Source organism: Rana temporaria, chromosome 2 (assembly GCF_905171775.1).
Source record: "Rana temporaria chromosome 2, aRanTem1.1, whole genome shotgun sequence".
NCBI classification, from domain to species: Eukaryota; Metazoa; Chordata; class Amphibia; order Anura; family Ranidae; genus Rana; species Rana temporaria.
In genome coordinates, this window is record NC_053490.1 from 473,177,185 (window position 1) to 473,202,695 (window position 25,511).

The window sequence follows — 25,511 nt, forward strand, 5'->3', positions numbered from 1 at the left end:
TGTTTTGACTGACATTTAACTTCATTATGCCTACTAAATCCTTATAAATTCTTAGAAAAATAGAGGAGCCATGAAAATAGTCCACATTATTTTGTATACTTGCCAAATTTAGAAAAAAAAAATACAAAAAAAAACAAAACAATCATGCTAGCCTCCCCACTACCATTGCCACATCAAGGTTATTTCCCTTGCTTTATTTTTTTTTTTGCAAAATCTTTATTTTAGTTTTTTAGATTTCACAGGAATACAAAGGCAAGTAAGGAAAAAAAAAACACCCATATATCTCCAAAAGGGGGGCACAATGAAATACAGGCACCCACCACACCAATAGCATTGCATCTAAGGTACAAAAATTACAGAAAATACAAAAAATAATGCAAATTATGGTACAACATTACGCCTGTAAAAGGCACCATCAGAGTGCACGGAGGGTACCTAATTGCACCCAAGAAGGCTATACCAACTTAATCTATTACATACAGTATAAACCTTAAAAAAATGGTTAAGGAGTAACTGGAAAATAGTGTAGATTGGTGAAAAAGCAAGGGGATTGCCAAGAAGAGGCATGCCCATAGACCTGCCCCTCTCAGGCCAAGGTTGTCTGTAATTACATAATAAAAACAAAATCAGCAGAGGTTGTGCCACCTAACCCACCCTTGGCCAGCCTGCTATTAATGAGAAAGTGTAGTTAACCGAGTTTGTAAATGAGAAAGTCGTGTTTTATTCTCCAATTGTTTATTCTCGTCAAAGGCAGTAAAATCAATCCATATAGGCCAAATACTTTAGCATTTTTGATAGGAATCAGAGCACTGATACCTCTCTTATTCTGTACTTTAGTTCCATTTTCTGCTTTCTTTTATAACTTCATTCAGATTTAATAATATTTAGTACTATTGGCTTACACACAGGGGTTGATTTACTCAAGCCGGAGAGTGCAAAATCTGGTGCAGCTCTGCATAGCAAGCAATCAGCTTCCAGTTTTTTTTTTTTTTTTGTCAAAGCTTAATTGAACAAGCTGAAGTTAGAAGCTGATTGGCTACCATGCACAGCTGCTCCCCGATTTTGCACTCCCCAGTTTTAGTAAATAAATCCCACAGTTTGCTCTTTGGCATAGGTGTGTGCAGCTTATTGCATTAGTGTGTGCACCCAAAAGCTCCAACACATATGTGTTTGACATATTTACCGGCCTCTTCCCCGCTCTTCATCCTGAAACAATGGGAGAAAGGGGGAGCAATGGAGCACATGGGGGACCTGGATAACAGAAGGAAGAGGAACAGGGAAAGGAGGGGTGGCACATATTAGTACCGATTCCCTATATTTTCTTACTATGGCAGCTAAATGTTGACAAACGGGAGAGTAGAAGAAGCCTACTTTCAGCTGCTGCAGGAGGAAAATAAAGATTGGTTCCACTAAATTCCACCCCCGCCGCCTCTCCTGTCCAGGTTCTGAGGACTGGCAAGGAAGGATTGCGGTTTACCTGTCACCTGCCCACCATTGACAGGTTGCCAACCCCAGGATTAGGGTGTGCCCAGGCACCCCTTGCACACCCCTATGCTCTTTGTGTATCTTTGACAGGTCACTATCTCAGCTCTCTACCAATGGAACCGACAAAAACAGAGCTCTGAGGATGAAGACCTATTCTAGTCTTGTCGGTTTTTTGTCACCAAAGTCAAAATGAAACCGTGTTTTACCAAAGCTGCGTGAGATGTGAAAAGCCCTTTATGTCCAATCACCAAAAATAAGTATAAAATATTTTATTAAAAACAGCATTTTTGAAGCGTCACCTTGTGGCCGTATTGGCGATGACTTTCAGGCTGCTAGGATTACGAATTAACTTGTCCAAGATGTTGACAATCTGCTCAAACTTTGGTCTGTTGTTTCGATCCTTCTGCCAGCAGTCTAGCATCAGCTGATACAAGGCAGCTGGACATTCCATGGGTGGTGGCAGCCGGTAACCTTCATCTACCGCTTTAATAACCTGTTAATAGGGAAAATACTCTTTTTAGAATTAATGCTATTTTGCTGCAAACGTAACATAAAAAAATACCTTTCTGCCTTATTTATGGTTGTCATTTGTTTATGTTCACAAGTCATTACCCCTTTAAGAAAACTGCCAGCAGATTACTGTAAACACTATCTCTAAACCACAATAATTAGCTTGTAGTTGAAATATTTGCTCGAATGAACAAGCTAAATCTTCCACGTGCCGTACACAAAGGACAAAAAAAAAATCTATTTAAAAGGTACATTTGGGTAAAATATGGATTTCATTACATGCAAGGTAAACAGTTTGCAATAATAGCACCCCAGCTACGGACCGCTTAAAGTGCCCTTCATGCATAAACGTTTCACTTAAGAGGAAGAAGAAAATAAAATGAAATCATTGCATCACGTGACTACATTCCGTATATATATTTTTACTTTGATGTCACATTTGATCACTTAATTAGTCAACTGGTGTTTATGTAAGCCTACAATAATGTAGAAGAGGCTTGGCAGTGCGCAGAAAAATTAAGTTCCCGCTATGAACAAATAATCAAAGGCTGGAAAATGGTCTTGAAGATTATAAATGCCTCATTTTTCTAATTGTTGCTGGTGATGTATGAAAAGAAAAATGTGACTTGATGTTAAACTTACAGATGTTGTTAAACGAGTTAGTGACAAGAGAAGAAAGCACTTTGAGGCTATGTCCACCTTGACTTATTTTCAAGTATCGGATTATGTTGTATTGTACAGGGTGGTCATTCAGTCAAGGACCTGCTAATCATATCCAGCTATTAGTATCCAGAAAACACCGCAACTCTTCAGTCTGAATTAAATAATGTCCCAGGCAGCTAACTTCTTAGTGGGTTTCTTGGCAACACTGCAACATCTTGTCACATGACTCTGCTGAAGAACTTCAGTGTAAGGGGAAGGCTGCAATGTGTTCAGCGATGGCAGTGCTACAACAACCATGACGCATTAGACATATTTTCATGTTTAGATTTTGGGGTACATGAAATAAAATAACACTAGAATTAGGGTTGTCCCGATACCGATACTAGTATCGATATCGGGACACTTGCGCAAATGCTCCGGATGCTTTACCGATACTTTTTTTCCCAAGAGCGGGTGGGGACGGGTGGAGAGGGGGTGGAGAGCGGGTGGAGAGGGGGCGGAGAGCGGGTGGAGAGCAGTCCTCGAGTATGGAGGAGAGCTGCTGCTGCCTAGTCCCCTAAGAGAAAGCCAAGCCCCCCGCCCCTGCCGACATCTAGTTGATTTGCGCGTGGGGAACATAACAGCTTTCATTTGAATAGCTGTGTGTTCCCCGCCTCGTCGTGTATAGCCCCTCCCACTTGTCCGGAAACTTTGATAGGCAGATCACCCGTCCCAGGATTGGACGGGTGATCTGTCTATCAAAGTGCCCGGGCAAGGGGGAGTGTCTATACATGACGAGGCGCGGCGGGGAACACACAGCTATTCAAATGAAAGCTGTTATGTTCCCCAAGTGCAAATCAACTAGATGTCAGCATCGGCAGGGGGGGGGGGGGGGCTTGGCTTTCTCTTAGGGGACACAAGGCTGTATTTAGGGACATGGCTGCATTATAGACAAGGCTGCATTATGGAAATTGCTGAATTTAGGGACAAGGCTGAATTTAGGGACAAGGCTGAATTTAGGGACAAGGCTGAATTTAGGGACATGGCTGAATTTAGGGACAAGGCTGAATTTAGGGACAAAGCTGCATTATGGACAAATCTGCATTATGGACAAGGCTGCATTATGGACAAAGCTGCATTATGGACAAGGCTGCATTATGGACAAAGCTGCATTATGGACAAGGCTGCATTATGGACAAAGCTGCATTATGGACAAGGCTGCATTATGGACAAAGCTGCATTATGGACAAGGCTGCATTTAGGGACATGGCTGCATTTAGGGACAAGGCTGCATTTGGGGACACATGGCTGCATTTAAAAAAAAGTATCGGTAATCGGTATTGGCGAGTACATGAAAAAGAGTATCGGTACTTGTACTCGGTCCTAAAAAAGTGGTATCAGGACAACCCTAACTAGAATGTATAAGAATGTTACTATCAGAACCACCAGGAGTGTAATTAGTTTAAAGAAAAATGTTTATGCTCAACTGGGGTGCACATTTTTAATAGGTGTCAGGACAAGGTAGATTATAGCAGAACTCAGAGTAATTAAAAGCAACTATTAGAAGAAAAAAACACACACACACACACACACACACACACACACACAGATATATATATATATATATATATATATATATATATATATATATATATATATATATATATATATATATATATACAGTATATATGAGAGAGGAGATATATACTGTGTGTCTGTAGTAATATATATATATATATATATATATATATATATATATATATAAATGATGATGACCTCTTGCTGCTCCTTTAGTGTCCAGCCAGTGGTCAGGGGTGGAGATGTGACTAGGTGACTTAAACTAATTCTAAGGGATTTTTTTTTATAATAATTATTTCATACTTACCTGCTTTGTGCAATGGTCCAATCCTCCTCTACTGGGGGTCCCCCATGGTGCTCCTGGCTCCTCTCCCTTCTGAGTGTCCCTTATAGAAAGCAGCTTGCTATGGGAGCACTTGTGCTGGCTTAATCCTGAACCGCACTCTGTGTGTCCATTGACACACACAGCACAGCTTGGCCCCACACCCCTAGTTTGTCTTCACTGGCTGTGATTGGCCTCCTGCTGCTGCCTCTCTGTCCAATGAGGAGAGAGAGAGCCGAGAGAGCCACTGTTCTCAGGCACAGCCCTGAGTCGGGATTGGGCGCAGAAAACACACTAACGTAAAAACAAGTTTACCTTTAGAACCAGTTTAAGCTGCTCACAGATAGATCGTATTTTTTAATCAGTCAACCAAACCAATTTCCTCATCCACACATTTTGAGGTGGATGAGGGAATCCTCCCTGGTGTGCTATTGTATTCTGATAGAAAGTGCTTTCTTTGTCAAAGCAAAATATTCCAACAAGCCCATTGAAGAACAGTTATTCCTTAGATTGAATGCTCTAAATAACCATAGATGGATAGAAATTCAACTGATCCCTGAATTTCGGTCCATCTGTGGCCATTTCAAGGAAACTGAAATTTAGCAGCCATTTTTTCCTATGGCAATTCATTGTGAATCTCTTTACCGAAATGTAAATGCAAAAAGGTTCCAGAACTGTGCGGAATAGAATACTATAACAGTAAGGTTTATATATGAGGCATATCATTCAGAAGCTAAGGTTATCATTTTTGCCTGGAGTTCCAATTTCAGACTGAACAAAAATATCACAGCAAATCAAATTTGCAAATCAAAAGTATTAGATCATTTTTTGGCTGAGGGTAGACTCGGCCTACTGCAACACTAACTGTTCACTTCAGGACACGTCCAAGAATTTGTGAACAGCTGACCACAGAATTCATAATTGGTGACATACCTCTTGGCACTGGCCATAGACTACTTGTTGTGTAATCAACTTTTCACAGTGAAAATTCTTCCATAGTGCTTACTGTACTTAAAAATATGAATGCTTTTTTTCCAATACATTTTAGACAAAGGCTGATCACTTTGCAAGGTAATTTTAATTTTGCAAGGGGATTTCCCTTAGCTTGATGAATGTGATGAAAATTCACTTTGCAAAGAATACCAAATCATGTGCAAGGATGATAAAAAAATATATATTTTTGCTTGCACATAATTGGATGTTGGAAGTCAGTAGATCATCACCTCATTCACAAAGCTAGGGGGAAAAATCCTGTGTAATGTTAAAATATCCTTGTAAGGTGAACAGGAAATTTGCCATTGACAACTCAACCCGATTTACTAATGGAAGTTTTCATTTATCTTGATGAATGTAGTGAAAAATCTACTTAGCAGAAGTTACCAAACTATGTGCAAGGAAAATTAAAAAACATTTTTTGCCTGCACAATATTAGATGATAGAAGTCAACACTTTATTCGCTAAGTGAAAATTATTTTCCAAAGTGAAGATTCATTTTGGAAAATGAAAATGCTTTGCTTCTTTAGTAAGACCCCTTTGACACTGGAGCGGTTTGCAGTCGTTATTGCGCTTAAAATAGCACCTGCAAACTGACCCTAAACAGCCGCTGCTGTGTCTCCAGTGTGAAAGCCCTGAGGGATTTCACACTGGAGTGGTGCGCTAGCAGGACGGTAAAAAAAGTCCTGCTAGCTACATCTTTGGAGCGGTGAAGGAGCGGTTTGTATACCGCTCCTCCACCGCTCCCGCCCATTAAAATCAATGGGACATCGCGGCTATACCGCCGGCAATGCACCTCGGCAGAGTCACTTTGCGGTGGTTTTGAGCCTTTTCTTGTCCGCTAGCGGGGTAAAACCGGCCCACTAGCAGTCGAATAGCGCCGCAAAATTGGCAGTAAACGCCACAAAAAATAGTGGCGCTTTACCGCCGACGGCGCCTCCGTGTGAAAGTAAATCAGCCAAGATATCATCAACATAAAGTTAGGAGACTCAATCTATCTGTTACAAACAAGGAGTACCTATTGTGCCACAGTGTTATTTCTTCTTTACAGAAAACATTAATTGTATATCTTTTTTTACTTTTACATTTATATTGTAGGAGACATGGATTACATATATTTGATATGCTTTCATTTCTGCATCTCTTTGTGGGTTACATTTTGTTTATTTTACTTATACATTATTGGCCTTGTGCTCTGAATTATATTAATATAACAAGTATTTAGACTGGGGAAAGATACTGGCTTGTGTTTATTTACCTTCCTAATGACCAGATGAGATATAGACATGTCTAAAGTACAGAAATGGCTTCAAAATACAGAAGTTATATATGTATTTATCACTTCAAACACAAATGCAAAAGAAAATATTCTAATATTGGGCATAGAAATGGAAATTATTTTTGGAATTGCACGGTTCTGCCTACTATGATCCAAAAATATTCTGATGTGTTTAGGAATTGATGAAATGTAAATATCTTCCAGAAAAGTGGTGCTCTATGTTGCAGTTCTTCAGTGCTTTTGGTTCTTCTTGCTCCAGTTCACAATCGGTTCCAGATTTTTGTCTACATGGGCGAAGATGCATTTTTCTGCCCCCCGTCCTCCTGCTACTCCCCTCCAAATTGCACCCCCCACCCCCATATGGCATACCATTTATTATATCACCCACATTCCCTCACTGTCTACAGCCGTGCTGGTACCTCCTTCACATTGCACTCCTAATGTGATGGGGCACAGTGTGAAAGATGCCACACAGCATCGAAAATTTGAGCTGTGCCGAGTTGCCACTAAATGGCAGTGTGTAGTGAGGGGCAGGATTATGCATTCACTGCTTCCCTTCACTGGCTACTAGTTGGCCAGTGAGGCAAACTAAAATGACATGCTGTGCCTGGTAGGAGAGAGGGCGCAGTATTAGGGAACGGCAGACAGATATTTAAAAAATCCAAATTCCCACCAAATGGCTGGGGATTTGGATTCTATTGCCCTTCTATCCTGGTGCCCTAAGGCAGTGGTCATCAACCCTGCCCTACAGGGCCCACTAACAGGCCAGGTTTGCAAGATAACTGAAATACATCACAGGTGATATCATTTGCTGCTCAGTGATTGCAGTATTCTAGACTGCATCTCCCCAAGGTAATACATAAAACCTGGCCTGTTAGTGGGCCCTGTAGGGCAGGGTTGATGACCACTGCCCTAAGGTAGCTGTCTAAGCAGCCTTATGTTGGTGCCAGCCCTGTGCTTGCTACCAATGCTCTGAATAGGGAGCGCTGGTCACAAAAATGTCCCAAAATGGAAATTTAAAATTGCCAGTAAAGTAGAAGCTGGCCAATAAATAAAGGGGGGGCATTTACAGCACATATTTATTAACACTATAAATATTTCCCAGGTCCACGAAGGCCAGTTGTGGGTTAAATACTGAGGACAGACATAAAGGCAGGGCTGGCTGGCTTGATACCAGCATGCTGTTTTCCTCCATGTACAGAGCTGAAGGTAATCAGTAGGAGAAAGCCATAAATAATGCAACATACAAGGAGACTTCTGACGAAACACTAATCCCCTGACTAATACCTATAAAGCCAGGGTATGTCATGGGAGGTGACATGTTCTGACATGTTCCCGCACCTACTGGTTGTAATCCTAGGACTGTGAACATGTCTGCTGTCCGAAGCCTGGGGTCACCCGGTGACAACTCTCCCAATGTGGCCCAGGACGTACAGCACCAGTGCATTCACCTGCCTATTGTCCTATACACTGCATAAAGAGGGCTAAGCTGGGTGTAAGCAATGGAAGACAGGTATTTAAAAGTCAGAATCCCCAGCAAGTGACTGAGGATTTGGATTTTAACAAAACACCCCCCCCCCCCTATCCAGTTGCCCTAAGGCGGCTGCCTAAGCTGCCATAGGGTAGTGCCGGCCCTGCATAGGTTGAAGATATAGCTGGAGACCTTAACAGAGCTATTCCCTGCTCCACAGATGATAGGAGTGTGTGTGATCCTCACTGTTCTGTACATACTGTACACACTGTCTTGTATACACTTGTCAATGGCTTTAGTTCAGTCTACTCAGGTTTGCTAAAGTGGTGCAACTGTATATAGAGACCAAACTTTTTTGGTTTAGTTTCTTGATAAAATGGATAGTTTTGGATAAAATGTGGAGCGTAAAAGCCTTGTTTAGGTTAGCCACCTGGTACAAAGTGATTTAGTTGATAATTATAAATACACCAAACATAATAAGTCATGTTTTTGAGTAAGTTCTTACATCTTGATTGGACATTTCCCAGTACGGTCTCTCTCCATATGACATGACTTCCCACAGTACAATGCCATAACTCCAGGCATCACTTGCTGATGTAAATTTACGATAGGAAATGGCTTCTGGTGCTGTCCATCTAATAGGTATTTTGCCACCCTGAAAGGACAAAAGTACAATCACTTGCTGAACATGTATCTAATCTTGCATGAAATATGTCAGTGTGTCTGGCACCAATTACAACATCAAGAAAGAAAAACAAAAAACATAACGCAGATCATTGCTAACCACTGTCAAAGTATTGATATATTGGAGAATCATAAATGTTGCATCAACCTACCAAGAGCTTGTTCCCTGCTCTTTCCTTACATATCAAATGTCCTTGGCTATGGAGCTACTTGTTCAATTGATCACAGAATAGGCATGTTCAAATGTGTCTAGGATATTTGTGGGCAGAGTCAGTCTGACCTGTTTACATTCAGTGGTACTTCATTAAGACCCCAAAAAACAAGAAGGCTTTTAATGGATTTCATGAGGGAGTACAGAGAGATCCTTAAGAAACACAGAGTGGCCATATACAGAGGTAAGGTTAATAGTTTGCACTACTCATCACTTCTGTCCTAAAAGAACACATCCCTGTAAGGAAGCTTGAAGCTAATTATAAATGGAGCAGTGTCTTCATGTGATATGTCTGATTCGAACCTTGGTTTCAGCAATAGGGGTGACAATAGTTCATTTTCAGAGTAATAACATCAAAAACAGTATATTGGAAATAGTTAACACTTCAGGCACAGATTTTCCAGCATTCTTTAAAGTGGTGGTAAACCTCAGACATAAAATATGAACAAAGCTCATCCCTTTTACAGTGTGTACTTGTCCCAATTAAGAGCACTAAGTGTAATTTCTGCCTGCTGCTTCATTCCTCTTTTATTAGCATGAATCACTTCTGACAAGTTTTCTTGACACCAAAAGAAGAAAGATGACATAGGAGGGACCTCCAGCTGATTGACAGCCTCAACTGTGTTCCTGTGCGCTGTGTGAAGGGAGGGAGAGGTGTCCCTCCCCTCCAATCAGCTCTCAGAGCTCTCCTCAATGAGCTCTGCAGAGTGTAATTGTATGTCTCTGCCCCCTTTTTTCTGACAGTTAAGGAAGCTCTATAAATTATAAATTATGGACTTTGAAAGGCTTTAGAGAAGAAAAAAAACTGCAGCTAAACAGGTACAATGTATGTAGGAGGATGTGTTTCATCTCTGTCTCACCTGAGGCCAGACAATTCACTGGGAATATGTAAGGGTTTACCCCTTTAACTTTAACCACTTTACCACTTTAAAAACTCTGTGGTTAATGAGCAAATTCTTTTTTTCTGCATAAGGAATGGTTCATTTACTTTGCATGCACTATTTGGGTGCAGGGCCAGGTAACACTTTGCAATTTAAACAAGTGTGAAACAATCTCTCTGGCTTTCTTGCTCAGAGATCTACTCATGTACTCATATGGACCCTGTAACCTTCGAGGGAATTCCAAGAGATCATATAAGCAGATTTAGTATGCAGTCCTTTCATTTAAGTAGCCCTTTTGGATGTACCTTAGGAAAAAAACACACCTGGATGGTGACTCCCAAAGATGTTGTTTAAGGGTTACCTATAGAGATTCATAAATCAGTGTCAGTTACAGACACCATCTTGTCTCCATGAATGGTGTGTCAGCATCTAGCAATTCTTTTCTCATGTCTTGTGACAGCTTCTCGGCATGAGACACCAATATCACAATACCATGGCAACACGTAATCAGAGGTGGGTAGTGAAGGACTAATACTAAATGCATTATTGGGAGTTTTCTACAACCTTTTATTGTTTATAAGGTGCCTGGAAGCATGATGCGAAGACCTCTACAGAGGTAGTAGAAATAGAAACAAAAGGGAAGTTGTTGCCTGTAGTAATTTTTTAGAAAAAGTAGAAATTCTGTCTGTTACGAACAACAACTCAGCTTTTGATTTTCTTTTCCCCAGTTTGCATGCATTATTCCCACGCATTGAAAAAGCAGCAGCTGTCCACACAGCAAATGAGATGCTCATGGGAGAAATAATCTGCAGACCATATAACAATTGGCTTAGCACGGGTCATGTGACCAGGTTCCTCATAAATTTTTATTAGCATTATAGCAGATATAAGCATGATGGGTGGCTGCTATTATAGCTACAGTTTAATTTTTAGCTAAACGTGAGCTTTAATCTCTGGGTAACATCTAAAAGAAATTACTCAAAATACAATGTTGCTCAACACTTCCCTAGGTGTTAGGAGTACAGACAAAGTGGTAATCGGTTCCTAGACAGGAAAATATGGGTGCTAGTTGTTTGATGAGGAATCCATATGGCTACCTGGGAAAACTGCAGTGGTCAGTAAGGGGAAGCCTAAACCTGCTTTGTCAACGTCAGTGTTAATTAACACTAAAATAGTGCTAATTTCATTGGTGAAAATTATTTAGTCAACTAAAACATTTCACATAACTAAAATGCAACTAAAGTGGCATTTTAGTCAAAAGACTATAAAACAAAATCGAAATTTGACAATTTCACAATGGCTAAATCTGTGCCTGTAGTTGATTTTCAAACCTTAATACCATAAATAATAACATGTTATTAGATTTTTACTACAGGAATATATAATGAGTTTGCAAATTCTAGAGCAATACTTAAATAATGCATTGCAATTTAACTAAACCAATTTGATTTAAATCGACTAAAATGATTAGAAATCAAAATTTGCCATCAAAATTAACACTGGGAGATAACCCATGGTATGGATGCCTTGGGTCAATCAAGGGCTTTTTATGGTTGAGATTTATTTATTTCTGTTTAAAATGTTGTGAAACTCCCAGATAAAAGAAGGTTCTTCTGGCTTTCTCTCCTCTCCTCCAGTATGAACGGGACAGGCTAGGAGGGTTCTGATTGGCCAACGTCATTGGCCAACGTCATCCATGTGACGGTGCTGACCAATTAGAATGCCTCCTATTTGTACACGCTGAGAGGTACGAATAGGGGATTAAGCCAAGGGGATTTTAAATCCCCTGTAATATGAGCATTAAGCCTCGTACACACGCTCAGTTTTCTCGAGTAAACCGAGCGTGTGTACGAGGCTTTCAGGTTTCTTGTCTGGAAATCTGGCCAAAATAGAGATCCTGCTCTCTATTTTCTCGTCGAAATTTTTGTCGACCTGTTTCCCAATGAGAAACCCGAGAGTGTGTATACTTACCTGTCGCCGTGGAAACCCGCGCATGCTCGAAATGACTTTGACGTATGCGCGGTAGCTTCCACGGCATAGGTAGGGTGAAGCAAGATGGCGGCGACGGCATTGAATGTGACAAGCGCATGCTCGTCGTACGCGATGATGTCATTGCGTTCTTGTCTTTCAAGAGAACCGCGAAAGGAGAGTCTGTACACTCGGGCGGCAAGAGATTCTTGCCAAGAATCTCATCCGGAAAAACAACGTGTTTTTCCTGACGAGATTCTGGCCCATGTGTATGAGGCCTAAGCCAGTGTTTTTTAACCTTTTTTAGTCAAGGCACCCAATAAAAGTATGCACAGTTCTGAGTCACCCCATCTAAAATGTAACAAACTAAACTAATAGTTTTGCATATCGCAGCAGCATCCACACACCTGGCCCACCAAGCATTAGAAGTTAATTTTTTTGCTCCACCCTTACAAATTTGTACTGACTAGTATTCCAGTGTTTCTCTTCTCCCTCAGTTTCTCTCCTCTCTGCTAATGTGAGAGACAAACAAGGATACTGTGCAGGCACCTGATGTCCTTCTTATTAATCCATAACTGGTTGTTCACTCCCAAGTTTGTAATGCTGCGCATTAAAAACCTGTGGCTTTGTTAACAAAAAGGCTTGATCCACTGGCTGGCTTGTTGATAATGGTTTGTCAATTTGTGACAGTTTTTTAGGTATTTTGCAAAGGACCCCCAGAAGAGCTCAGAAGGCACCCCAGGGTGCCACGGCACCCTAGTTGAAAAAGGTTAACGTAAGCAACAACTTCCAAAAAAAAAGCAAGTAAAACAACTGCCATACTGGTGACCCCACAATAGGGATAAAACGTTTTTGTGGAAGGGAGTTTAACAAGACATGTGACCACTTATTAAAATTAGAAGAAAAGAAGTTTAACCTTGAACTACATAGAGGGTTCTTTACTGTAATGACGGGTACACACGAGAGGATTGGTCCGCCGGACCGTATCCGCGGATAAATCCTCTTGAGGATTTCCGCGGATTTTGATCCAATGGAGTGTACTCCCATCGCGATGACGTGTCGCGCCGTCGCCGCGATGATGACGCGGCGACGTGCGCGACGCTGTCATATAAGGAATTCCACGCATGCATCGAATCATTACGACGCATGCGGGGGATTCATTCGGACGGATTGATCCGGTGAGTCTGTACAGACCAGCGGATCAATCCGTTGGGATGGATTCAAGCGGATAGATTTTAAAGCATGTCTTAAAATTTTTATGCGCTGGAAATCCATCCCAGGGGAAAAAAATCCGCGGAAACAAATCCGCTGGATTGTACACACCAGGGGATCTATCCGCTGGAGCCGGTCCGCGGATCAATTCCAGCGGATGGATCCTCTTGTGTGTACGGGGCCTAAGTCTCCATGCACACTGAAGCTAAAAAAAAACATTAAAAAAACGGCAGTAGCTTTGCAGGGAGCCTTTCAATGCTTTTTAGCGTTTTTGCAATAGCTTTAATCAGCGTTTTTCAGTGTAGCTTTTTATTATTTTTTTTTACTTTTTTTTTTTTTACTGGATAAAAAATGCTAAAAAAAAAACTGGCGCCAGCGTTTTTGAGCATTTTGCGTTTGTTAGCGTTTTTTCCCAGTCGAAAAACAGCACTTTGAACGCAAATTTAGGGCATTCAGAAAAAAGCAAATAAACTCCAAAGCTCATTAACACTAAAACACGCCCAGGTGTGCATGGTCACATAGGCTAACATAGAGTTCAGTTTATGGGCTTTAAAAAAAAAAAGCCAATACGCCAAAAAAAAATACAGTTTATCAGCTTCAGTGTGCATGAAGCCTAAGAGCGGCAAGAATGTGGACATCGATAGTTTAAAAAAAACTATTAGATAAGCACCTGAACCACCACACCATACAGGGATATACAACGTAATACTGACATAATCACACACATAGGTTGGACTTGATGGACTTGTGTCTTTTTTCAACCTCACTAACCATGTTACTGCTTCTAGAATTGTGGATTTTCTGACTTCTGATTATACCTGAACACGCTCCTATGTTATCTTTATTTTATAAATTGTGGTTGATTTATTAACATAAAAACCATACAATATTGTATTGAACAACATACGTGCTAATTCCTGAATCTTTTTTTATATGTCCTTATGTAAGATTTGAAGCACATGTAGCTATACAGCACTTCAAAAAAAAGTGCCCCCCATGTGACTGATAGCTAACAGCCGCACCATGTTTGGGAATATTTAACGCCCTATTACCATGCACAGCCATGTACTTCATTCACTAAAAGGATTAACATAGATGACAGCTGTGTTAACCTCTATACTAATTGCACAGGATATAACTTTCCTCATGTAGATCTGTGTGTTCCTGTGTAAGGTGACCTTAAATAGAGGGATTAGCTGAGTTACATCAATTTTCTGAAATGCTCTTTAGCAGGGAAATCTATATGTATTAAACAGGTTGATTATGTTATACACTAGATGGCTGCATTTACATTTGGGAGTGATGAGATACTTATTCTCAATTACATAAAGTAAGAAGACATTGAAATATAATTGATTTTAAATCACATATCTGTTTGCTAAATAAATAAAGACTGAGACTATAGTACAAGTGCACATTCTATTTTAAAGGAAACCAATACTGATAGAAATAGGGGACTGTGACTGCTGTCTTCTCATCCTGCACATGCTAGTATCCTGGTTGTTATACTGCTCAGATGGTTTTAATTATTTTTGCGTCTGTGTATACAAGTACGCACAATGGGGATTCTGACTTGTTCCGGTCTGTGACCTAGGTGGTATGGAAGCAATAGCAACCTAGGTATTTTTTTTTTTTTAAATCAAGGTTTACTTTAAAGCTGGACAACGGGAATTAGAGAAAATATTACCTTGTAGTGGTCCCCTGCACTGGAAGGGTTCAATGCTTGTTTAGTCTAGAGGTGTTGGGATAAGGTATACTATTTACCCTCCCCCTTGGTATAGCAGGCCCCAGCGCTGTTCTTTTTTACCTATCTATGGGTGGTCCCTTGGCCTCATAACGTACAATGCAGGGCTATTACCCTGCCTTGTACATTGAGGAGGAGAGCATTTGACCATGGCATAAGCGTCTTAAAGTATTTATAACGTTTAAAAAAAAATAGTTTTGGATAGAATGGATAAGGATTCTTTTTTTGCTGTCTGTCCCCTTGTTTAGGAAATTTACCCTCCCGATTTTTCTTGTTGACCGTTATCATCAAAAGTGAAAACAAAAGAAAATACCACATTTTGGGTTGACATTGGAACAAGAATGTAGAGGAATTCTTCCACTGGGGACACTAGTTCTGGTGACGCATCCCTCACTTTAGAGGGGTTTCCTCTCACTCCTGGTTTTGGCTATGGGACAGTAAGTGACGGGAAATCTCCCCAATGGAGCACAGATGGCAAATAAAAAATCTGTGATAGGGGTTAAAACCCTCCCTTACTCTAGCCAAGGAAAAACATGACTTTAGTGTCACTTCAGGGGCAATGTTGGATGGGACCAGGGATATAAAACGTTATCCCTATATCACTAGGTTCAAAAAGAATTTAAAACTTGCAGTGTGTAGTGAGGTGCCCACTGCAAGGGTAGATTTTTGACATGAGAGGTCCGATTGGGTCTGCCTGTCTGTCTTTCAGGTGGACCCGATCGGACCCTCCATTTTCCTCTATGGGCAGTCGGATGTAAAAAAAGACTTGTGTCGTTTACGTCCGGCTACTTCTGGGTCCAATCCGATCCTGCAAAAAAAAAAAAGGAAGTTGGTCCATTCCACTCCAATTGGCTGGTCAGAGGGCAGTTGTGTGTAAACAGACAGCTAGACCGTTTACATCTGGGTGCCCATAGAGCAGAGCTGGCTGTGTCTGTATCCACTCTGTATAAGCGGAGCAGATACGGACATGTCATCTGGCTGCTCCACTCAACTCAGTAGGGGATCCGTGGTTGTAAAAAAAATGATCCGGTCAATGTGAAAGAGGCCTTAACTGGTTGGTCCACCCAAAAATGTAAGTTGTATGTAAATGCTGTAGAAGAAAAAGGTACCCCAAGGGGCTTTGAGTTGAGATGAGTTGAGTATGTAAATGTTGGAACTCTTACCAGAATATATATTTTTTCCGGCCTAGATATAATAGAGACATTTTAAAATCCCTGTCCGATTCTTAATTTTTATGGGCAGAGGGTACTCATTTAAAAAAAAAAAAAAAAAAAATGGTTGGCGTTTGGGAATTTAATGTGGTTGCTTCAAACCTGAATTTTCAGGAGAAATAAACTGCTTAACAGCAATCACCTTGGGGGCAGGAAGAGCAGAATTTTCAGCCAGCCAGGATCTAGTGGTTTGTAGAGTCCTGTTAGTCAAGTTGTATGAGCATGCTTGCTGGAATGGGGAGCACCAGGATGACATCACTAATAGACTGCTCCTTAACTGTCCAATCACAATTCAGGGTGGGTCTTACATCAAGCTGTATTATAGTGTGCAGGGAGCCCCAGAAGCTCTCTGCAACATTTGATGCCTGCAACACTGTTCTCCAGCATGGTGATGTCACTGGTGCCTCCAGTAATCAGAAGCCGGTGACTTGTCCTCTATGTTCCCCTAACGGGGAAGTTCCTTGGAAGTCTGCGCAGGCGGAAATCTCTGAACCTCGCCCGGCATCCAGGCTCATTCTTTAACATCCCCGTGGATTGGAGGATGTTAAACAAAGAGCCAGGAGGCCGAGCGAGCGGAGCTGGCCACTTTCCTCGAAATCCACGTCGCCCTGGATGCCGGCCGCGGTTCGGAGATTTCCGTCAGCAAGTTTGAGCCTGCGCAGTCCTTGAAGGAACTTTCCCGATAGCTGGAACCATCTCAGCACATCAGCTTGCGCATGCGCTGGAACTTCCACAATAGCTGGAACCAGCACGGCAGATCACCGGTACTGAGGTAAGTAATTCATTTAATTATTGTTAAATCTTTAGTATTGCCAGCCCCTTTTTACAAATTTGTATTTGAGGGCTGTAGGTAAAAAGTGCACCTTCCATTTTCATGGAGCTCTTAATGCTCTTTTACTGGAATTTAATTAAAAATGCACATAGTGCTTAGTCTGGGTCTACCACTAACTATTGATGTACGTCTGGACTAACACCGTGACTTTTGCTGGACACTACAAACCCATATAGCAAGCCGATTTCTACTTTTATGTAAACACACTTATTTTTATGGTTTTATTTCCCCGGTTTTATTTTTGGCATAGATGTTAATGCAAATGATGGCAATCATAAACAGGATACATTAACTTTTCATTTAATTGCCCACTGTCATAGATGACATACAGCACAGGAAACTTTCAGTCAATTAATAGTGAATTTCTGTTATCAGGAACCTGAGCTAAAACCGGAAAGTATAGATTTCCTACAGCAAATGGAAGATTTACAGGGATAATATTTTTCTAATAGATACACTGTAATAAAAATTACATTTAATGTGTAAATAGGAACCATGTGCAGTATACTTTTCATGAGAGAAAAGAGCGAATGCACAAAGAACCTTGACCAGCCTATGTATGGCATTGATGCCAATTTTTACCCAAAGATCATTGGGTCCAGTACATCTGATGTCATATTGAACATATTACTGCTATGTTAGTTTAAGCTCTTAATTGTTTTCTGTACTTATAAATGCTACATGTTTACCTAGAAATAACATTAGTGGAGATAGTTTAAAGCTAAAGTTTAATAAGCTTATATTTTGCCTTCCCCAGGACTTCCTTCCCCCTCATCAACACGCTAAAAGCATTTTTAAACAAAAAGTTAAGTTTCCATTGCATACCCTATTTAAGGTCCAGTGACATCATCATCTCTGTTCTCATCTATGCAAAGCGAGCAGCTCATGGCTGGTGGGAGGAGCAGGCAGGGTGCTGTACATAACTTCTATGCCTCAGAGCTCCTCCCAAGATCTTTCAGTCCTATAGAATGCAGTAGGCTGGCTCTTGGGAGGAGTTATGCAAATATGAAAATGCCTTGATGGGTGGATGTCAGTAGAAATGTGCAGAATGAAAAAAAAATATGTATTTTCGTTTTGTTTCGTTATTCACGTACATGTATTCGAATTAGAATTTATTCTATTTGAAATTCAAATTTTAGAAGATGGTTATATTCTATTCATTTATATTCTGTTCTGTTATTTTCTATTTTGTTCTGCTTTACTCTATTATATTATATTCTTTTATTTTCTGTATTTTCTTTTCAATTACATTTTTTAATTCTCATCCTTTATTTTCTAATATATTTTATTGTCTTTGAAAATTTAAAAACGATTCTAATACGAATTTAAAACTATTCTAATTAGAAAACTATTCTGAATTGAAAACTTTTCGAATCCATTAGAATTTAAATTTTGTTAAAATTTTTCTTTTAGTTATTTCAGATTAGTTGAAATTCGGAAATTCAAATACATCCAAATTTTCCCAAAAATAAAATTTGTCCAAATTTCAATTTGGAACGAAACAAACTGTACATGTCTAGATGTCAGTTTAGGAGGGGGGGGGGGATTCTTCGATAGGAGGCTGCATTTGCATGTGGACTGCAATAGGTAAAGCCCACTTATGATGATGACCTTCCATGAATGAAAGGGGCAGGTCAAAGGAAGTCAGGCTGGTAGAAGAGCTACATGATCCTGGATGTCCTCCAGCCAAGAAATGAGATGTCTCTCTCTGACTTCCACCGATTCTGATGCATACTGTGAAAAGCTCACAGTGTAGTAAGCATAAGAAGAGGAGCCTGTATAACTGTGCATGACTGAAGGCAAAGCTGGAGTTCAGCTTTAACCACTTCCATACCGGGCACTTACGCACCTGACCTTCCTGCCCAAGCCAATTTTCAGCTTTCAGCACTGTCGCACTTTGAATGACAATTGCGCGGTCGTGCTACACTGTACCCAAACAATTTTTTTATCATTTTGTTCCCACAAATAGAGCTTTCTTTTGGTGGTATTTGATCACCTCTGCGGTTTTTATTTTTTGCGCTATAAACAAAAGAAGAGTGACAATTTAAAAAAAAAACACAATATTTTTTACTTTTTTATTTAATAAATATCACAATTTTTTTTAAAAAAACTTTTTTTTCCTCAGTTTAGGCCGATACGTAATCTTCTATATATTTTTGGTAAAAAAAATCGCAATGATCATATATTGATTGGTTTGCGCAAAAGTTATAGCGTTTACAAAATAGGTGATAGATTTATGGCATTTTTATTTTATTAATTTTTTTACTAGTATTGGCGGCGATTTGCGTTTTTTTTACTGTCACCGTGACATTGCGGCGAACACATCGGACACTTTTGACACGTTTTTGGCACCATTCACATTTATACAGCGATTAATGCGATAAATATGCACTAATTACTGTATAAATGCGACTGGCATTCAAGGGGTTAACACTAGGGGGTGAGGGAGGGGTTAATGTATACCTGTATTGTGTTCTAACTGTGGGGGAAGGGGGGTGACTGGGGGAGGTGACCGATCTATGTCCCTATGTACAAGAGACACAGATCGGTCTCCTCTGTCCCCTGACAGGACGTGGAGCTCTGTGTTTACGCACAGAGCTCCACGTCACTGCTCTGTCGTTACCGATCGCGGGTACCTGGCGGACATCGCGACCGCCAGGCACGCGCATCGGCATCTCGGGGACGCGCCGGCGCGCAAGCGCGCCCCCCAGTGGCCGGAGGAATACAGGACGTCAAAAGACGTCCTGTTGAATATTCAGAGTCACCGTGAAGCCGTCATTTGACGATGGCCCGGTGCTCAAGTGGTTAAAGGGGGTATTTAAAGTGGAGGTTCACCCAAAAAATAAATTTTTAACATTACATTCAGCCGAGTTGTCCTAATGACAATCGGCTGTTTTTTTTTTTCTTTCGTACATACCGAATTTCACCGCCGCTTCCGGGTATGTCTTCTGCGGGACTGATTTGATTGACAGGCTTCCGACCGTCGCATACTACGCGTCACGAGTTGCCGAAAGAAGCTGAAAGTCCGTGCGCAGGCGCCGTATAGAGCCGCACCGACGTTCGGCTTCTTTCGGCAACTCGTGACGCGCTGTATGAGACGGTCGGAAGCCTGTCAATCAGATAGGAACGCCCAGTCCCGAAGAAGATATACCCGGAAGCGGCGGTGAAAATCGGTATGTACGGGGAAAAAAACAAAAAACAGCCGATTGTCATTAGGACAACTCGGCTGAATGTAATGTTAAAACATTTTTTTTAGGTGAACCTCCGCTTTAAACTGTAACATCCTCCTAAAGAGAAACTTCTGCTTTTCTGCTTTCTTCCCTTCTTCCCTTCAATTTTTGGATATTTTTTTGGGGGGAGTGGGTACCTGATTTTGACAGATACTCGCTCCCACTTCTGCCCAAACCACCTTTATATCTCCAATCTTCCTTTTTTGCTGTTGTGATCAAACCTCCTGTTAGAGGGTGGCTACGTTCATTCTCTATGCTTCATCCTCTCTTGCTCGCTTCTGAGATGGACTAGGGCAGGTGTAGCCAACTCAATTTCATCTCAGGCCGCATCAGCATTATGGGCGCCTTTAAAGTGCCGGTTCTATCTGTAGACCCCCACCATCAAAAGTCAAGAGCCCTCCATTACATCACAGTGCACCCCCTTCTTGTGTGCTGCCAAGAAGAAGCTGGGGGTGTAGCTGTGAATGCAGAGTGCGGGGTCTGGAGGAGGGACAGAGGAGGGCTGGAGTCAGATGCTGGAGTCTGCTGAATGCTGAGAGCAGCGGAGGGGAGATGAAGGGGTTCTGCAGCTGCACAGAGAGGTGTAGGATCTGTAGGAGGAATTATGTCCTCCTCTCTGCTGCCGACTGCTGAGACAATGTGGGTGCGGGGATAAGGAAGGTGCAGCTGCTGCAGGAGAGGTGCGAGGGCCACAAGAAATGGCCTGGAGGGCCAGATTCGGACCACGGGCCTTGTGTTTGACACATGTGGACTAGGGGCTATGGACATTGGGATTTATAATGTGCATAGAATAGTACACATGACCTGCAATGCTCATTCCAAACAAAAAGTGAGAGAGAAGAGGAGACTTTCAGGAGCTCACTGAGGACGTTACAAGGAGGCAGAAAAACACAATAAGCAATGAATTACTGAAAAATAGATTACAGGGCCATTAAATAGGGGACATGTATGGCTTAATTTTGGAGAATAAGGATTATCTAATGTCATATAGAGAACAATATCATTTAGTGTTATATTAATAAAACCTATGTGCACTTTGGAAATATCTGTAATTTTAATTTGTATTTCCTGACATAGAAAAGTGGAGTTTCACTTTAACAGCAATGTGCACACACATTATTGAAAAGCCGTTCCTTTAAATCCTCCTTCCTTTTTTTTTTGTGAAACTATGCCACTAAAATAGACGTTCTGTTGTTGGGACTTTTCTTTAACGACAGCAGGAACAAAACTTGGACACCTGGTCCTTGTGTTTATTTTCCAGATCTAAGATCTGGAACGTAACACCTGGACCTGTCTTGTGTGTGTATTATTCCCTTGCCATACTTCACTTATTGATTTTGAGTTGGATCGCAAAGCTGGAATTTGTTTGTGTGTTTTTCTAGTACAAGGCCGGGGCTGTTTGGTCGGTGTGGATGCCTTCCAGCTATAAATTCAGCTCAGGACAGACCTGTTCACAGATATTGAACATGATGTAACAAAGAGCAGATTATGAGAGTGTTTTGTGAAATAAAATCTACGATCTGGAATCAAGACGGCCAGAACAGAAAGCGTACACGACATACAGGATAGGAACAAAGCTTACTTGTCTATACATTACATGAGGACTGGCTAGGGGGCAATTGTCCGGCAACTATGTCCCTGCTTGGTTACATCTAATAGGATTTATGAAAGCATTTTGCAATAAATAAAACTTATGTAGCACTACCCCCAAAGGAGTCGCTGTAAGTTAGCCAATTCTTTCCCAAGAATAATGCAGAGGCAGCCAGACACAAAGCAACAATTCACTCTGGCTTAGTAATCAGGGGATGGATGACTTTTTAGGATTTTGATGGCTGAATAACTGGCATGGGGTGTAGCATGATGTGGGATACTCCAAATTTACTGAATATTTGCGGAAGGACACTCCACTTTGCTAAGCCTCCCTGAACATTCTCTACACAGTATAGATGGCAGAACTGTCCCTTTTTAAAAGCTATCCCAAATAGAACTACCGCTGGCTTTTCCACCCAAAGGAAACAGCACAATCACTAGAACCTTGAGCTCAGGTCAGTACTCACAAGAGGATCACCGGACGTCTCCTTCCAGTATCCACCAGACACTCTTTAGTGTTTAAAGCTCAAAATGCCACAGCACAGCCAGACCCTTTCTAACTTCCAGCAGGTACTCTTCAGTGAGCTCTCCAGACCATGTTCTTAGGTGAAATACTTCAATTATCTTCAGAAAATGCTCTTATAAGAAGACCCCCCTAGTTATGCCACAGCTGGGACCTTGAATCACATGCAGCAAACTCCAGCAGTCTGCTCAGAGGGGCAGCCAGGCTAGGAACTCCTCCAATAGGACAAAAACTTGGCTGCTCCAAGCCTCAGACTATTTATGTAATCTTCAGCCACCTACTAGGTGCACCTCCACAAGGATTGGCTGAAGTTCTATAAATATTCAGACTGCTGTTTGACTTTCTAGCAAACTATGTTCTAGAAATGTCTAGAATGCAAGGGGGAATAATCAAACCTGCAGCCTCCATCAGCACAAGAGCTTGGCTTCTCAAAGCATCTGACTATTTATGTGATCTTTATCCACCTACTGGTGCACCTCCCCAGGATTAGCTGAAGTCCTATAAATATTCAGATGCTTGTTTGACTTTTTAGCTTACTATGGTTTAAAAATGTCTAGAATGCAAGGGGAAATAATCAAACCTGCAGCCTTCCGAACCACAAAAAAAGCCCAAAACGATCAACAGCTGCTCTACTGATTACAGCGGAGCCAAAAAGCACAAAATTTGCCTAACCTTCTAGCAACATAACTAGGAGAGTACTACACTTAAAAGCAAGTATTGTACTTTTGTGCATTTTCAGCAGCTGATTTAGTCACATGCTGAGTATGCAGCTTCCTTATCTTTTATTCTTTGTTGTTCCAGTTTGGGCTGGTGCCATAACTGCTACCCCAGGTTTCCTGTGCCAGGGTGGCTCCTTTCTCTTGCAGCATTCTATGGAGCCACCCTTACACGGAGGGACTATAGTTGTGTATAAACACACCATGTGCATCAATAGAACCATACAGCCCCGGTGCCTTGAATGGCAAGACACTCCCCTGCTCCTCCTTCCTCCATCCCTTCTCAAAGCTAACAGACTGGCTTCAGACTGCACTATTTATTGTTAATTCCTTCCTGTGAAATCCAGAAATTTAGGGAAGCAGTGCTGAGAGAGAATGAGACAGTAGCATTGAAAGCTGTAAAGGTGGAAAGTTGGAAAGTTGCAAGTGCTTGGGTAAGAATTTTAACACATAGTTTACTGTGTAATTATTATGATTATATTGTGCTCAATATAAGTTTAATACTACTTTAGACCTGTTTTACTCTTAGTTTTGAATGAAGCAGGAGAGGGCAAAATCATTTGTTATTTCCTTTTTATGCCCTGCTGAGGCGATTTCCCTACATTTTTGTCAACAGGAAGTAAATCTCCCCAAAGCGTTGAGAGATGTTCCCTCTTTTTCTGTATTGGCGACATCTGAAAAGTATAGGACTTTCTATAATTTTCTGTGCAAACGACAATGGTGACCAGGACAAATACAGAGGGTGAATCTCACCAGTAAGGAAACAGACAGACTGTGAGAACCTTCCACACATTATCCAAACAAGAAAAGAAAGTTTTGGATGTAGTTATACTTTGGGTCTAAGTTACATGAGTGTCAGTTACATGTATTCTGTATTTAAAAAGGGGGCAGTGAGAACCATATGGACTCTGGGGTTGCCATAAAAAGGCGTACCAGGACGTTCTGGCACATAAAAAGCCATGATGAAACATAAATATATTACTACTTGGTAGCTTGACAACCAAGATCTGATAAGTATAGCACTGGAGCACTACTTTTTCGATTAATTATGCAGAACAGATATCTTCCATGGGGATTGAGTAAATAATCATTTAAAGTGCTTGTAAACCCACTTTTGAAAAAAGTGGTCACGTCCTACTTTAGAAACATCACAATCTCCGTTTCTAAAGTGCGCTTATGGCTATGGTGCATGTGCCGTAGACATCGGCGCACATCTCTATTGTAAATAGTTCCTATACTGTGGAGTTTTAGGAGATATTTCTAGGACTTACAGGTAAGCCTTAATCTAGGCTTACCTGTAGGTAAAAGTGGTTGTAATGCCTGATGCCACCTACATCATCTGGAGCCCCTCATGCCATTGAACCCTATAGACATTTAGACATCATGCTGCCCTATGCATTTCTATACATACCTAAATGATTATGTGTTTTTGTACAAGCTCCACCCCTTGCATCATGTGAATATTTTAAAAAGACTACATTTAGAAGGAGTTATTGGAGATGGTTTACACAGTCTACTTTATATGAAGGATTGCTTTTCGACTGTACAGAGCACCAAACAAGGCAGAAAAAATACACTTCTGGAAGATTAATCTGACTATTCGCCACCTCCGTTAGTGAATTTAGCTATAAATGCCCTGGTCTGGATCAATGGGGGAAACAAAATGAGGATAAGGGACACAAACCACAGAAAAAAAAAAGATTCTAGTCTTCCTCTACCCTACCAAAAAAAGTATTGTATTGTATTGATTTCTATGTTGCTAGACATACACTATTACTATTTTTCATTCAGCCAGCACGTGGATGGAGGGAGAAACAAAATATATCCTGAAGAGCTACAAAGGACTGTAGGGTCATGTATGATTGAGTGAGTGAGTGAGTGAGTGAGTGAGTGAGTGAGTGAGAAACTTATATAGCGCAACAAATGTGAACTTAATCGCCTCAAGGAGCTGGCTTCCAGAGTTGTACAGGTCTGTAGCTGTGACCTAAACAATCCGTGGTTAATAATGATCAAACTCAGTGCAGCAGGCACAACACTGGAATAATGTGGAACAAACAAAAAGAACTATAAGCAGCGCTCTATGAGTAAAATCCAAAGTGTAGTAGTCATAAAAACAGGCACTTGTAACCATGGAATGTTTAGAGCAGATAAGGGTTAAAGCCTCTAACTTTTTTTTTTTTGCCATCTTTGCCTCATTAGGGCAATTTTTCTTCACTTCCTGTCCTGTAAATTCAACAGGTAGTGAGGGGATATCATTTTAATTTTAAGGAAAACCCATGGCAGCAGGTGCCCCTATTAGAAGATTTCCCCTCTATCTTGTTCCAGTGGTAGTGGTTACCGGGGCAAACAAAAGCGAGTGATTCTCCCTAACAGGAACAAAGATAGAACAAAAAAAATAGTGGCTCTAACTCCTCCATACTCAAATCTAA

The 25,511-nt window shown here is 41.0% G+C and overlaps 1 protein-coding gene across 2 annotated transcripts in view; it reads right to left on the reverse strand.

Moving 5' to 3' along the window:
• EPHA3 (EPH receptor A3) overlaps positions 1-25,511 on the reverse strand; it is a 481,147-nt gene that overhangs the window by 23,756 nt on the left and 431,880 nt on the right. For both annotated transcript variants that reach the window (XM_040338731.1, XM_040338730.1), the window contains exons 14-15: positions 8,786-8,935; positions 1,785-1,978 (exon numbers count right to left, since the gene is read on the reverse strand). In XM_040338731.1, the coding sequence (XP_040194665.1) occupies positions 1,785-1,978; positions 8,786-8,935 (344 nt within the window). The remainder of the gene's footprint in view (positions 1-1,784; positions 1,979-8,785; positions 8,936-25,511) is intronic.